The sequence below is a fragment of the Camelus bactrianus genome, chromosome 9 (genome assembly GCF_048773025.1).
Source record: "Camelus bactrianus isolate YW-2024 breed Bactrian camel chromosome 9, ASM4877302v1, whole genome shotgun sequence".
NCBI classification, from domain to species: domain Eukaryota; kingdom Metazoa; phylum Chordata; class Mammalia; order Artiodactyla; family Camelidae; genus Camelus; species Camelus bactrianus.
This window is the reverse complement of record NC_133547.1, coordinates 70,287,157-70,300,263: the sequence shown is the minus strand read 5'-3', so window position 1 is coordinate 70,300,263 and position 13,107 is coordinate 70,287,157. Positions and strand designations below refer to the sequence as shown.

Genomic DNA, 13,107 nt, shown 5'->3' with positions numbered 1-13,107 from the left:
AGAAACCATCCCAGAAGTTCCTGCTTGAGTTCACTGGCTGTTGGGTCATAAATGGCTCATGTGAGTATATTGGTAAACGTGGGTCACACAGATAAGAGTTACCTTCAAAGTCAGAGAGCCCTCAGCGATGAGCAAAGTTTTTAAGAGCACTTGGAAGAAATTGATGAGCAGTTAGTGACGAGAAGCCATCCAAGTGAGGAGTGATTCCATCTACTTATTGTCAGTGAATCCGGAGGCTACTTCTGAAAGGCCTTGGAAATGCAGTGCCTGCGAATTGATTGTAGAAGGGGAAAGTGAGCCCCAAGAGAGTGCAGCAGGAAAAAGTGCTGACTTGACTGCCTGGCCAGTGGCTGCTGCTGCCACACAACACCAATTGGGTTGTTGATTCCAATTCCATGGACATGTATTTGGGGTCTGCACTGTGCCAGGTATAGGCCATTGCTGGGCATAGTCCTTACCCTCAAGGGGCTTATGATCTGGGGACACAGAAAAAAAATCTTGTCACATTCCATAAAAAATGTGATTTACAGATTACTAACTGTGCATCAGTAAGATTTTGCTTAATCCTCACAACAAATAGTAGGACTGTGGTCCCTGTATTATAGTTGAGTAGTTAAGGTTCATAGAGGGCATGTAACCCTCTCAGATCACGCAGCTAGTGAGTAGTAAGTCAGGATTCAAACCCAGTGAGGCTGACTCCAGACCTTATGCTCTTTTAGCCCTGGTGGAAGGGTCATGGGAAAATAGAGGGATGCTGTTACTTGTTACCTTGCTGGGTATGGAAAGTGGCTGAGACTGTGTGGGAGATACTATGTGGGAAATTGTCAGTCTTCTGCTCTGTTTTCATTCCTTGAACTTGAGAAAGACCTAAGTGCTGGTGTTAACATGTTTTGAGTACATAGTAAATGTCACAAGGGGTGAGTATAAGGGCTACATTCTTTTTCCAGCTAATCTTGAGAGCTAAATGTTTTGGCTGCTCTGCCAAGGCAGTGAAGATGTTGTGGAAATTATTCTGTAGGCCTCCTCAGAATTTTACTTTTTTAAATATTAGTAAATTTTGGTTCTATTGGTATTGATAAAGGTATATCAGAGGAACCCTGGGAGGGATTTTTTTTTTTTTACTATCCAGCTTTGCAGCTCAGTGCAGCCAACTGCTCCCCTGCACTGTTCCCCAACACCCCTACCAGCCTTTAGACATTTTTGCTTAACTTGCCCTCCCCACAGGCTCCTACTGCTACTGCTGCTCCTAGTTGCCTGCAGTTACCCTCAGTCTTGAGCATGCAGGCTTTTGCTTGTGTGCAAGGATGCTGCTGGAGCAAAAGGACTGTGATGCTAGCTGAGTTGCTATAGTTATAATTTAATTGCATCAGCTTTACAGCCTATTAAGAGCAAAAAGGGAAAATGTTTTCTTGGTAACAATTATCAGTCATGCTCTTTTTCTTGTAAATTTCCATTCTTCCTCATCTCTTTCTACCTTAAATTCATTATTTTAGGGAGGAGGAAGTTGGAACATTGAAAGAATGGATAAAGGGTGGGGCAGGTTCTTAAAAAGAAACCAAAAGGCTGATGACTGTATTTTTCCATCTTCTTGATAGGCAGAGACATAAAGTGTGATGTGAATATTTTAGTACAGGATGAGGGCAGAGGAGAGAAGTGAACAGGAAGAATTTTCTTACATGAGATTAATTTTGAAAGAAATTTCTGTCTTCAAGATTTTATTTAAGATTAGATTGTAGATTTAAGATTGAATTGTTCTGTTCTGAAATTCATTTGTGGAAATATACCTTGTTGGATTTTTTATTTTAGGGAACAGATTTGATAGCTTTTTTACATGTATGTGTTTGATATTTTAAATTGTTAAATTTCTTCAGCATAAAGAAGAATATGCTTAACATGTATAAAGGTATAAATCAGTTGGCAGGCTACGACCCAGGAGCTGAATCCAGCCTGCTGCCTGTTGATTTGTTGGGAAAACAGGCACACTTACTTGTGTTTGTGTTATCTGTGCTGCTTTTGTGCTACAGTAGCAGAGTTGAGTAGTTATGACAGGGACTGTATGGCCTGCAAAGCCTGAAGTATTTACTGTCTGCCTTTTACAGAATAAGTTTGCTGACTCCTGGTGTAAATAATAATAGAATGAATGAATATCCCCGTGCATGTTGCTCAGTTAGGACATAGAGCATTATCAGTAGCTGTGAAGCCCTCCCTGGGTACATGTCATCAGTTGCATCCCCCCTCCTTTTCCATTGGAGATGCCTCATTGGGTTTTTGCATTCAGCTCAGAGACCAAGCAACCTAGAGGTGTACAGAGAAAAAGCCAACAATCACTCTCTCCCCCTAACTTTACCATCCAAGATAATCAGTGTTATTAACTCACTTGTTCGTTCACATTTTTCTTAATATTCATGCAGAGCAAATAAAAAACATTTATTTGCCCAATATTATGCAGCAAATTCTAACTTTATTGTGCTAATACTAATAACCTACCTTTTAAAGTATGAACTATTTGTCAGGCATTGTGCCACGTACTTTACATGCATTATATACTTTCTTCTTAAAATGACCCTGTGAAATAAGTGCTACTGTCTCTGTTTTATAACCGAGGAAGCTCAGAAAGCAAGTGGTCACAACCAGAATTCAAATCCAGCCTGAGTGGTAAGGATCCCTCATACTCGTATGGCACTTTCAATTCCCAAAGAATTATCATAGGCGTTCTCCTGACTGTTCTTCAGAGGCAGAGTTTTTCTTCACATTTTAACAAGAGAAAAATGAAGCTTGGAAATGTGATGTCTTCCAGATTTTCAGTCATTGTGACAGGTGGGACTAACCCAGGCCTCCTGACATTTTTCCTGGTCCCCATGTATACTACAGAGAACAGCTTTTGTCCTCCTGTTTTCTTGGGACCTCAGTGTTTGACTCTAGCCTGTGGCTTCTTGCTCAAGAGAAGCTGTCTGGCTTACAAAATTGGGGCAAGTTGAGGGCAGGGAACCTTTGCGTTTTTCCACCCTTAGAAGCTCAGAGTCTCTGGTACAGCCTTTATTTGTAAAACTATCCCTCTTGCAGGTTCCCTGCCTCCTTCATCATTCCTCCCTCCACCTGCCCCCATCAGGGCTTCTTCACAAGCCATGTACTGCACAGTACCTCCAGGCACCAGCCACTTAGATGACCTTTCTCTTCTAATAATTCTAATAGCTGATTTTTAAATTCCAAGGTTCTCAACCTTGGTATGCCTTAAAATTAGTGGGCACTAGATACATTCTCACATGTCACTGGTGGAGATGTAATGCCTGGGGGACAGAATTTGGCAATACCTAGTGAATTTACTCTTGACCTAGCAATCCCACTTCTGGAGATCTATCCCAAAGATACACTGGCAAAAGTACAAAAAGATGTGTACACAAGAATATTTTTTGTAGCATTATTTGTAATAGTGAAAATGGAAAGCAATACCAGCATCCATCAATACGGGACTGGTTGAATAAAAGTGGTTCATGTACATAGTGAAGTGCTTTTCAGTAGTACAAAGGATTGAGAATATACACTGCCATGGAGTGACTCCAGGTCATATTGTTAAGTAAAATAAAAGTGCAAGGTAGAGAAAAGTGCATAGTACTCTCATTTATTTAAGAAAGCAAGTGAAAGGAATCCCATGTTCATGGATTGAAAGGCTGTCTTTTAAGATGTTATTTAGCACTCCCCAAATTGAGCAATAGATTAATGTAGTCCCTGTCAAAAGCTGAGCTGACTTCTTTGCAGAAATTTGCAAATTGATCCCAAAATCCATATGGAAATGCAAGAAACCTAAAATGGCCAAAACAATCTTTTTTTTTAAGTATAATTGACCTATAGCACTATGTTTTTTCCAGGTGCACAGTATAGTGATTCAGTGTTTCTGTACATTACAAAATGATCATCACAGTAAGTCTGGTTACCATCTGTCACCATACAAAGCTATTACGATATTATTGACTATATTCCCCACACTGTACAGTTCGTCCCTGTGACTCATTTATTTTGTAACTGGATGTTTGTACCTCTTAATCTCCTTCACCTATTTGACTCATCCTTCCACCCTTCTCCGCTCTGGCAACCACCCTTTTGTTCTTTGAATGTTCATGAGTCTGTTCCTATTTTGTTATGTTTGTTCATTTATTTTGTTTTTAAGATTCCACATATAAGTGAAATCATATTCTTTAAAGCTTTAAAACTTTAAAATCCTTAGAAAAAAACATAGGTTTAAATGTTCCTGATCTTAGGTAAGACAGAGCTCTCTTACACGTGAAACCAAAAGCACAGTTGACAGAATCAAAGTTAGATAAATTGAACTTCATCAAAATTAAAAAACCTTTATGCTATAATGTCCTGTGCTATACAGTATATCCTTGCTGTGTATCTATTTTATACATAGTAGTTTGTATCTCTTAACCCCATATCCCTAGTTTGCTCCTCCCCCTTTCCCTCACCATTTTGGTAACCGCTAGTTTGTTTTCAGTATCTACGAGTCTGTTTCTATTTTGCATACACATTCATTTGTATTGTTTTTTAGATTCTACATATAAGTGATATGCAGTACTTGCATTATTTGTCTTTCTCTGTCTGACTTACTTCACTAGATATAATATTCTCTTGGTCCATCCGTGTTACTGCAAATGGCAGAATTTTATTCTTTTTTATGGCTGAATAATAAACTATTGTGTGTGTGTGCGCATGTGTGTGTATCACAACTTCTTTATTCATTCATCTGTTGATGGACACTTGGGTTGCTTCTGTATCTTGGCTATTGTAAATAGTGCTACTATTAATATTGGGGTGCATGTATCTTTTTGAATTGTTTTCATTTTTTCTGGATATATACCCAGGACTGGAATTGTTGGATCATATGTATGGTAGTTCTATTTTTAGTTTTTTGAGGAACCTCCAGACTGTCTTCCACAGTGGCTGTACCAAAAGACAACCCCGTTTTAAAATGAGGAAAAGATCTGGATAGGCATTTCTCAAGGAAGATGTATTAATATCCGTTAGGCAAATGAAAAGATGCTCAACATCACTAGCCATCAGGGAAATGCAAGTCAAAACCACAATAAGCTACTACTTCACACTCACTAAGATGTCTATAATCAAAAAGATAGATAATAACAAATGTTGGTGACAAGGTGGAAAATATTGCAACTTTCATATACTGTTGGTAGGATTGTGAAGAGATGTAGCCACTTTGGAAGAGTCTAGCAGTTCCTCAGAAAGTTAAATACAGAGTTACCATATGACTCAGCAATCCACATCCAGGTGTATACCCAAGAGAAGTGAAAACAGTTGTCCACACAAAAACCTGTAAGTGAATGTTGATAGCAGCATTACTCATAATCGCCAAAAAGTAGAAGCAATCTAAATGTCTAACAGCTGATTAACTGATCAATAAAAGTGGCATATCCATATAATGAAATACTATTTGACAAGAAAAAAGAATGAACTACTAATACATGCTGAAACATGGATGAACCTTGAACAACATCATGCTAAATGAAGGGAGGCAATCACAGAAGACCACGTATTGTATAGTTCCATTATGTGCAATGTCCACAATATGCAAATCTATAGAAACAGAAAGTAGATTAGAGGTTTCCAAGGGAGTGGATCAATTAGGGGACATAGGGAGTGACTGCTGATGGGTAGGGGGGTTCTTTCCTGAGTGATGAAAATATTCTAAAATCAGTTGTAGTGATAGTTGTATAACTATGTGAATATACCAGAAAACATTGAATTATACATTTTAAATGAGTGATTGTATAGTATCTGAATTATATGTCAATAAAGCTGTTTTAAAAATTCAGGTAACCCAAATGTATATACCTACCTGCTAATAAAAAAAGAAGGAAGGGGTTTAAAAGTACCTGAAATTTGCTGTAATCAAGTACGGTAAGACATGCAAACATGGAAATGACTGTCATGAAGGAAGAAGTTTCTACTCACATTTCTCTAGAAACAGAAGGCAGGGCATGCTATGCAGGGCCAATGAGGGAGCACTGAGGTCAGTCAGGGGGCAGAGGAAGCAAAGGGAAAATGTGGGGAAGAGCCTTTACTGTGGTTTCTGCAGGAAGGCAAGGCAAGGCAGGGTGAGTAGGCTTAGGATTGGCTGGTTTGAAAACCTCCATGGGCTCTGAGGTAAAGGGGCTGTGTCTAGTTGTCTAGTACCTATCCCTGAGATGATTAGTGCAGAGGATAGTGCCCAGTGAAAAGTGGTTGGGGTATGGGCTTTGGATTGATTAGTTTGCATATGAAATATGTGCTTGCAGGCCTCTAGGAATTAGCTAACCCTGAGAGAGGCAGTATCAGCAAGGCCGCAGATGTCAAAGCAACAAATACAGAAAAGAAAAAGGTGTGATTATAACAAAAGGTAAACAAACAAAAGGTTACCTATAGGAAAAGGGCAAGGATTAAGTGAAGACAAAGACTTTCTATAGAGTTGATTTTGGAACTGTATAAGTATTTTGCATAATTATAAAACAAAATTAAATTTCAAAAAGGAATTCCTAAAGGAGGAAAATAAATGCTCATCCAATTGGTGACAAAACCATTCAGAAAGGAGTAGTTCTAAGTAGTATCTTGATCTGTCTTCAATAATTACATTGTTAGCGGAGGGATTAATACTGCTAGTTTTGAGACTGTTGTGTGTTTAGTGTAGGATAAAGCAAATAAGTAGTCATGGTGGTGATGCTGAGAATTAGGACTCTTGGTATGAAAGGAAGGAGATGCATATAGAAAATCTATTTGAAGTTAACCCCAAACCTTATGTTTTTAATTTTGAATTGGAAGTGTCAGTATGAACTTATGATGTAATTTATCTTAAGGAAACTGAAACAAAAGTAAAACCTCTATTTCTAGCTCTGCCTATTGAAAAGGCTTAGAAATAATGTAGCAGGGAGCAATCCTAGTGCCCAGATAGTGGTCTCTAAAATCCATGTCTTAATAAAAAGTAACTGGAGTCTTTGGAGAGTTGGCTGATTTCAGGACTGGGGCAGGTGTGTATACGATGAACATGTCTTGTCGTACCAGATGGCAAGGAAGTCATGAAGGGCCACCTGAGTCATGTCAGAAGAACTCAGAAACCAACTTGAAAAGGCTCCTACTGGCCAAAGATGAGAGGATTTGAGCATCATGAGGATAATAATTGCGACGGATTGAAATACATCCGATATGTCCCTTACTCTAGGCATGATCAGGACTCTCTTACTACCAAATACAATGTTGTGTCTATTATTCCAGGTGGTAAATCTTTTTGGAAAGGTATAAAACAACCATATGAGAGTGTTTGGGCAATATATAGGAAGTTTTGAATAAAAAATACTCTAGTATTTTAGGAAACGTATTAGATGTGCTAATTTTACTTTTTTCTCCCTGTATCCTCAAATAGGTCAGTTCTCCTTGGGTCTCGGGGGCTTGATATATCCCACATCTCCCAGCGATTGGAGAGTCTGAGCGCAGCCACCACCTTTGAACCTCTTGAGCCTGTGAAGGACACAGACATTCAGGTAAGGGCTGTGGCCCAGGCTGAAGGCCCTGACCCTGTGCTGACCAGCTGATTTAGGAATTCCAGATTTCTTTGTTAATTCTCTTCTTCAGATACTAAGAGAATGGGAAGCTTAGCTCTGGAAGTACAGTGGAGAACACTGGATTATTTTCAGAGTGCTCCGCAAGATTGAATTTAGGAAAGCAGTTCCGACCTGCATTTTTTAAATTATTGTGATTACGAGAACAGATTTCTCTTCTTTCCTTGGGCTTAATCCAAGGCACAGAGACATTAGTTGTAAGTTTCTCTTGCTTTCTTTGCTAGGTCTCAAATAATTTTACTGTTTGTCTTCCATATTTCTACATCTTGCTTGTATTGGTTGGCAAAGAGCTGGGGAAAACTTAGAGTACTTTTACTGAAACCTACTCATCGATTTCTAGGAAGTATCTGGCTCCATTAGTGGCACCAGGAAATGGTCTAATAGAGCACTCCAGTCTCATTTAACCTAGCATGCCACTGGCACAATTGATTGCTATTTTAATCTAACCAGGAACTTTATATATATACATATGAAAGAGAGAGAGAGATGTGTGCATATCTATATCTATATCTATATCTATATCTATATCTATATCTGTATCTGTATCTGTATATGTGTGTGTGTGTCCCTGTCCAAAATTGTTTAGGAAAAAACTTGTGACCCATTTAGTTTTGAGGAATTGGAACACTGATTTGTGTTAGAGTTAAAGGATAGTGGGATGCCATTTCTTCCATTGATTTACTTTGAGATGAAAGGATACAGGTCCTCCAAAGGCAAATCCTAGCACAAATGAACTGTTATTATTTGGACTCAATTTGAATTAATACTTTACTCCACTACTCTTCCCAAGAACTGTTTTAATCGTCTAATGGTTGCAATTCTACTACATTTATTCCAGTTGAGAAACCTAAAACCATAGACTTAGAGTTGAGAGTTGGATAACTATAGATATTCATCATCATACGTTCCCAGAGTATGAAAATCCAATTTTTCCCTAGTTTTATGTAGTAAATTATATTTGCCTGTCACTTTATAGATGCCTTCTTATTTCCATGTAATCTTAAAATGGCATGTATACTTAATGCTTTTCTTTTTAACGTCTTAGCTGTTCCTCTCGCCACTTCTATTTCAAGTGCTTGATGCACTATAAACAAATACTTATAACAGGTTTGAGATGGGCGAATGAGGTACAGCTCAAATAATTTGAATAATCACCATAGATTTGTGGGAGTATCCCTAATAGTCTGGAAAGAAATGGCATTTGCTGAAAAGTTATTGTTTGTTTGAGTTGTTTTTAATGTTTATAATGTCAGGTAAGTTGTTTCTTTTAAAGAATAACTGCTTTTTAAATTTTCTTTGGCATATTTGTAATACATGTTTGGAATACCAAGCAACATTTAGTAGTGCTCTTCGTGAACTCCCACTGATGTTGTACGACATTTTTGGCTTTGAGATATTGATGACAGGTTTATAAATGTATTGAGTCATAAGGATCATTTATTCTGACCTTCTATTAATGCATGAACACTGTCCTTCAACAAGCCCTTTAGATGGTTTCCTAGCAGTGCATACTCGGTCACATCAAAGAGTTTCTTAATTTGGAATGAGCATGGCCAAGAGTTTTGGTCCTGCACCACTGGGAAATCTTTGAACTTTGACAGGAAGGATACCTCCAGTTCAGAATTTTGCCTCTGAGTTTAGCTTTTCTGGAATAGCTTAAAAAATGCCAAATGGTCAATCTAAGGTAACTTGGTTAATTGGAAATTGATCATCTAGACCTGAAGTAAAGATTTAAGACTAACTAGTTTCAAAGTAAAATCTTCTATTGACTGACTTCATCTTCTTGCCAGCAAAGGCTTACAGGAGAAAATTGAACTTTTAAAAGGCTAAGTCTTTGGCTTGATCTGAGATGCTCTAGGGATTGATAGGCGTTGGAAGTTTTAAGTTGTATGGCTCCGCTGACCTAGGCTTAAACTTCCTATACACATGTAGTATCATGTCCTTGCCTGACTTCCTGTTTAGTAGTCAAAATAAGAGCCAAGTCAGCTTTTTGCTCTTAGTATGGAATGGTCCTTGTTTTAATTCTTCTCTTCATGTGTTGGTTATCCAAGAGGAGTTAATTTGGACATTTTCAGTTTTTTGTTTTTAGAAAAGCCAGGTATACTTTTTGATGGACATTTTTTCTCATTTATTGTTACCCACTTTATTGAAATATAATTCACGTATCATAAATCTGATGGATTTTTGTATATGAATTTTTTTGTTTTCCAACCAGTGCAGTTTTTGAGATGAGAATGCACCCTAATCCTACATATCAAGTATCAGTCATAGTGAATTTTTTATGTCAGTTTATAAATCCATAAAAGGAAATGCTGAAGGATTTTGACAGATGTTGTCCAAGACTTTGTACCATCTATTGTTTGCATTACTTATAAGCTTATAAAGGCATTTTCCCATATAGAGTTCCCTTTTCTGTTTGGTAAACATTGATTATATTTCCTTCTCTTTCTAATGGAGCTTGTAATTAATATGGGTTTTTTGTTGTTACTGTTTTGTTGTTTGTCCTAATCAATGATGTTGACATGCACTGAGAATGCATTTTTAAAAGATTGCTCTGGCTAGCAAAGGTAACATTTAAATAAACCCACTTAAGTATATGTATGAGTGATGCTAGTAGAAAAATTTTAAATGTTTGTTGATTTAATTTTTTTGGAAATGGAATTTTTTGGAGAAGACCTACACATTTGTGTAATAGAGGTGAAGAGCAGTAACTGTTAATAGCACTTGGTACTAAAACAAGTGTACTGTTCTCTTCTAAGTGACTTTGCGATGCTTACGAGTACAAGTCCTCTCACAAAGATCCATTTGCTCACTTCTGTCTTTGGAAAAAATACTGAGGGCAGACTGCACATTTTTACTGTGATCTGAACAGACCTAATGTACCATGGATGATGTGTATTATATTGTAATAAAGTGCACAGTTACACAATTCAGCTATATTCTGGGCTTTTTCACTAGATTACATGTATATTTCAAGAAAGCTGTGCAGAAATAGCCTGAATTGGTTATAAAAATGAGAGCTGCAGTTTCTGGACATTAGGCTGTAATATTTCCAAATGTCATTAGACCAAAATATAATAATATTATTGCTAAACTTATTGTATTAGATTCCTAGGGCTGCTACAACAAATTACCACAAACTTAGTGGCCTCAAACATTAGAAATTCATTCTCTCACAGTTCTGGAGCCCAGACCTTTGAAATCCAGGTGCTGGCAGCACACTACAAAGGCATTAGGGGAGACTCATTCTTCCAGCTTCTGGTGGCTCCTGGTATTCCTTGGTCTGTGTCAGCATAAATCAATCTCTGCATCCATCTTCATAGATTTTTTTTCTCATGTGTGTCAAATACACATCTCCGTTCTCTTATAAGGACACCAACCTTTGGATTTAGGGACCCCCCCCCTAAATCCAAGATAATCTCATCTTGAAATCCTTAACCTGATTACATTTGCAAAGACTCTATTTCCAAATAAGATCACATTCACCAGTACTAGGAGTTAGGACTCAGACATGTTTTTTTGGTGGGACACATTTCAATCCACTATACTTACCTTGCCAGAAATTTTTAAACTGAAATTGACTGTAATAAATGAAACATCTTCGAATCTAACTCTGTTTCACAGCTGAATGGAGGAGTGTTGGGATTAAGCATCTATTGCTAGTTGTTCCAATGACTGCACACCTCAACCAAGTATCTGATTTCATCCTCAGTGTTCTCTTCTAGGCCTTTGGAAAGTGAGGCTGACTACCCGTGTCTGATTCCAGAGTTCAGTTGTAGTTACTCTTTTCAAGCAGGTTATCACTCTGGAATGCGCTGAAGAGACATTTTTCGACTTGAAACAATCTGATTTTTATAAAGTATTTTTTAAGTATCCTAGTTTTCAGGGTAAGTATAGGGAAGATTAGAGAGAGAGAGAGAGGGAGAGAGAGAGAGGGAGAGAGAGAGAGAGAGAGAGAGAGAATGTGTGTGTGTGTGTGTGTGTGTGTGTAGACATAGGGAGAGAAAGAGAAAGAGAGAAAGGCCTACTTTAGCTAACCAGGTTACCTAACCCTTTCTTTTTCCTTTTATATCAGGCTTTTGCTCCCTGCCTTCCTTTACCATGGAGTAACACCTCTGAAATGTCTGAGCCCTAATTTCAGTCTAACACTCTAAGGCTTTCCTTAGATGCCATTTCTTTCATAGTTTTCTCAGATCTCTCTTATGGCCTCCAAATATAGCATGTTGGCTTTACTGCTTTGGAAAAAACAAAACTTTCAGAATATTTCCCCACAAAACAAACAAATTTAAATTATGTTGTTGAAATTGACTTAGCAGCCAATTTAAATCTTGATAAATGAAAATTTAGCCCCTTCTACAAAAAAACCCACAACCATGTACTGAACTAAAGGCCTTCATAATCTGCTAAATTTCCAGATAGAAATCTGCCCTGTATGAGTGAAGAGTAAAAGAGGTCTTAAAAAGAGGATAAAATAACTATATAAGAAAATTAGAATCAGGGAAACTGATCTATCACATGTAAGACTAATGGTGCAATAATAATTGACTTGTTAAAAACTTGTTCTGCTTACCACACTATTCCTATAATAAAATATTCATTATTTCCTTCCTTTTTCTGCCCTTGGAAATGTAGTATAATCAAACCACTCTTAGCTTATCTTTTAAATAATCAGAAGAAACTAAATGGCTTTGGTAAGTATAAAAATGAATCACTGGTGATACAATCCCATATCACCTAAATTCTTACATTTCATGATTTACCTTTTAATTTTATACCTTCAGAATTAAGGTACTGCTGCTTAAATGCAGCTGTATAACAGCTAAGAGGAAAAATAGTTATATTGTTTGCTAATTGTGTGTTTGTAGTACTGGCAAATTGTTGGTAGGGAATTGGTTCCAGAAATCTTGTGGCAGTTTGTTGGAAAGAGGATCAGACTTGCCTAGAATGATTAGTATGCTAATAGCAGTTCTTCAGAATTATTACTGGCAAAATACTAATATTGAGGAAAAGATGCAATAAGCTTTCCCTGGCTCAAATTAGTTGAGGGAAAGTGCATTCTGAATGGATGAACAACATCTTAATTCTGAGATTATCTTTAAAGAAAAGTAGTTGTCATTTTCATCTGTTTCTAGAAATTGAAACTGCTAAGCGTGTGTACCAAGGAGAGGTCTTAACAAAGCTGCCTTAGTAAATTAAGGAAGAGATGAGGTTCATTCATAAGAATTGCATCTATTTACATACTGATAATTTATAGAATAATTCTGAGAAATGGTTTAAGTAGGCAAAACATACCTATCTTTCTTACTGTTTCTGCTCTTAACGTGCTTGAGCAGGCTTTCCGCACATAATCATCTAGCCCAAGTTGGCTGATTGGAAATTTTCAGTTGATGGACTCTGAAGGAATAAGACTGTGCTCTTTAAATGTTTTCATATAATATAAGAATGCAAGAGACTGTTGCATGGAATCTAACAGTGTGAAGATTTTTTAGTTAAGCATTTGTGT

The 13,107-nt window shown here is 37.4% G+C and overlaps 1 protein-coding gene across 1 annotated transcript in view; it reads left to right on the top strand.

The window, feature by feature from the left end:
* Nucleotides 1-13,107, top strand: part of NUP93 (nucleoporin 93) — a 99,249-nt gene that overhangs the window by 17,492 nt on the left and 68,650 nt on the right. The window contains exon 3 of the mRNA XM_010967316.3: nt 7,409-7,526. Within this exon, the coding sequence (XP_010965618.2) occupies nt 7,409-7,526 (118 nt within the window). The remainder of the gene's footprint in view (nt 1-7,408; nt 7,527-13,107) is intronic.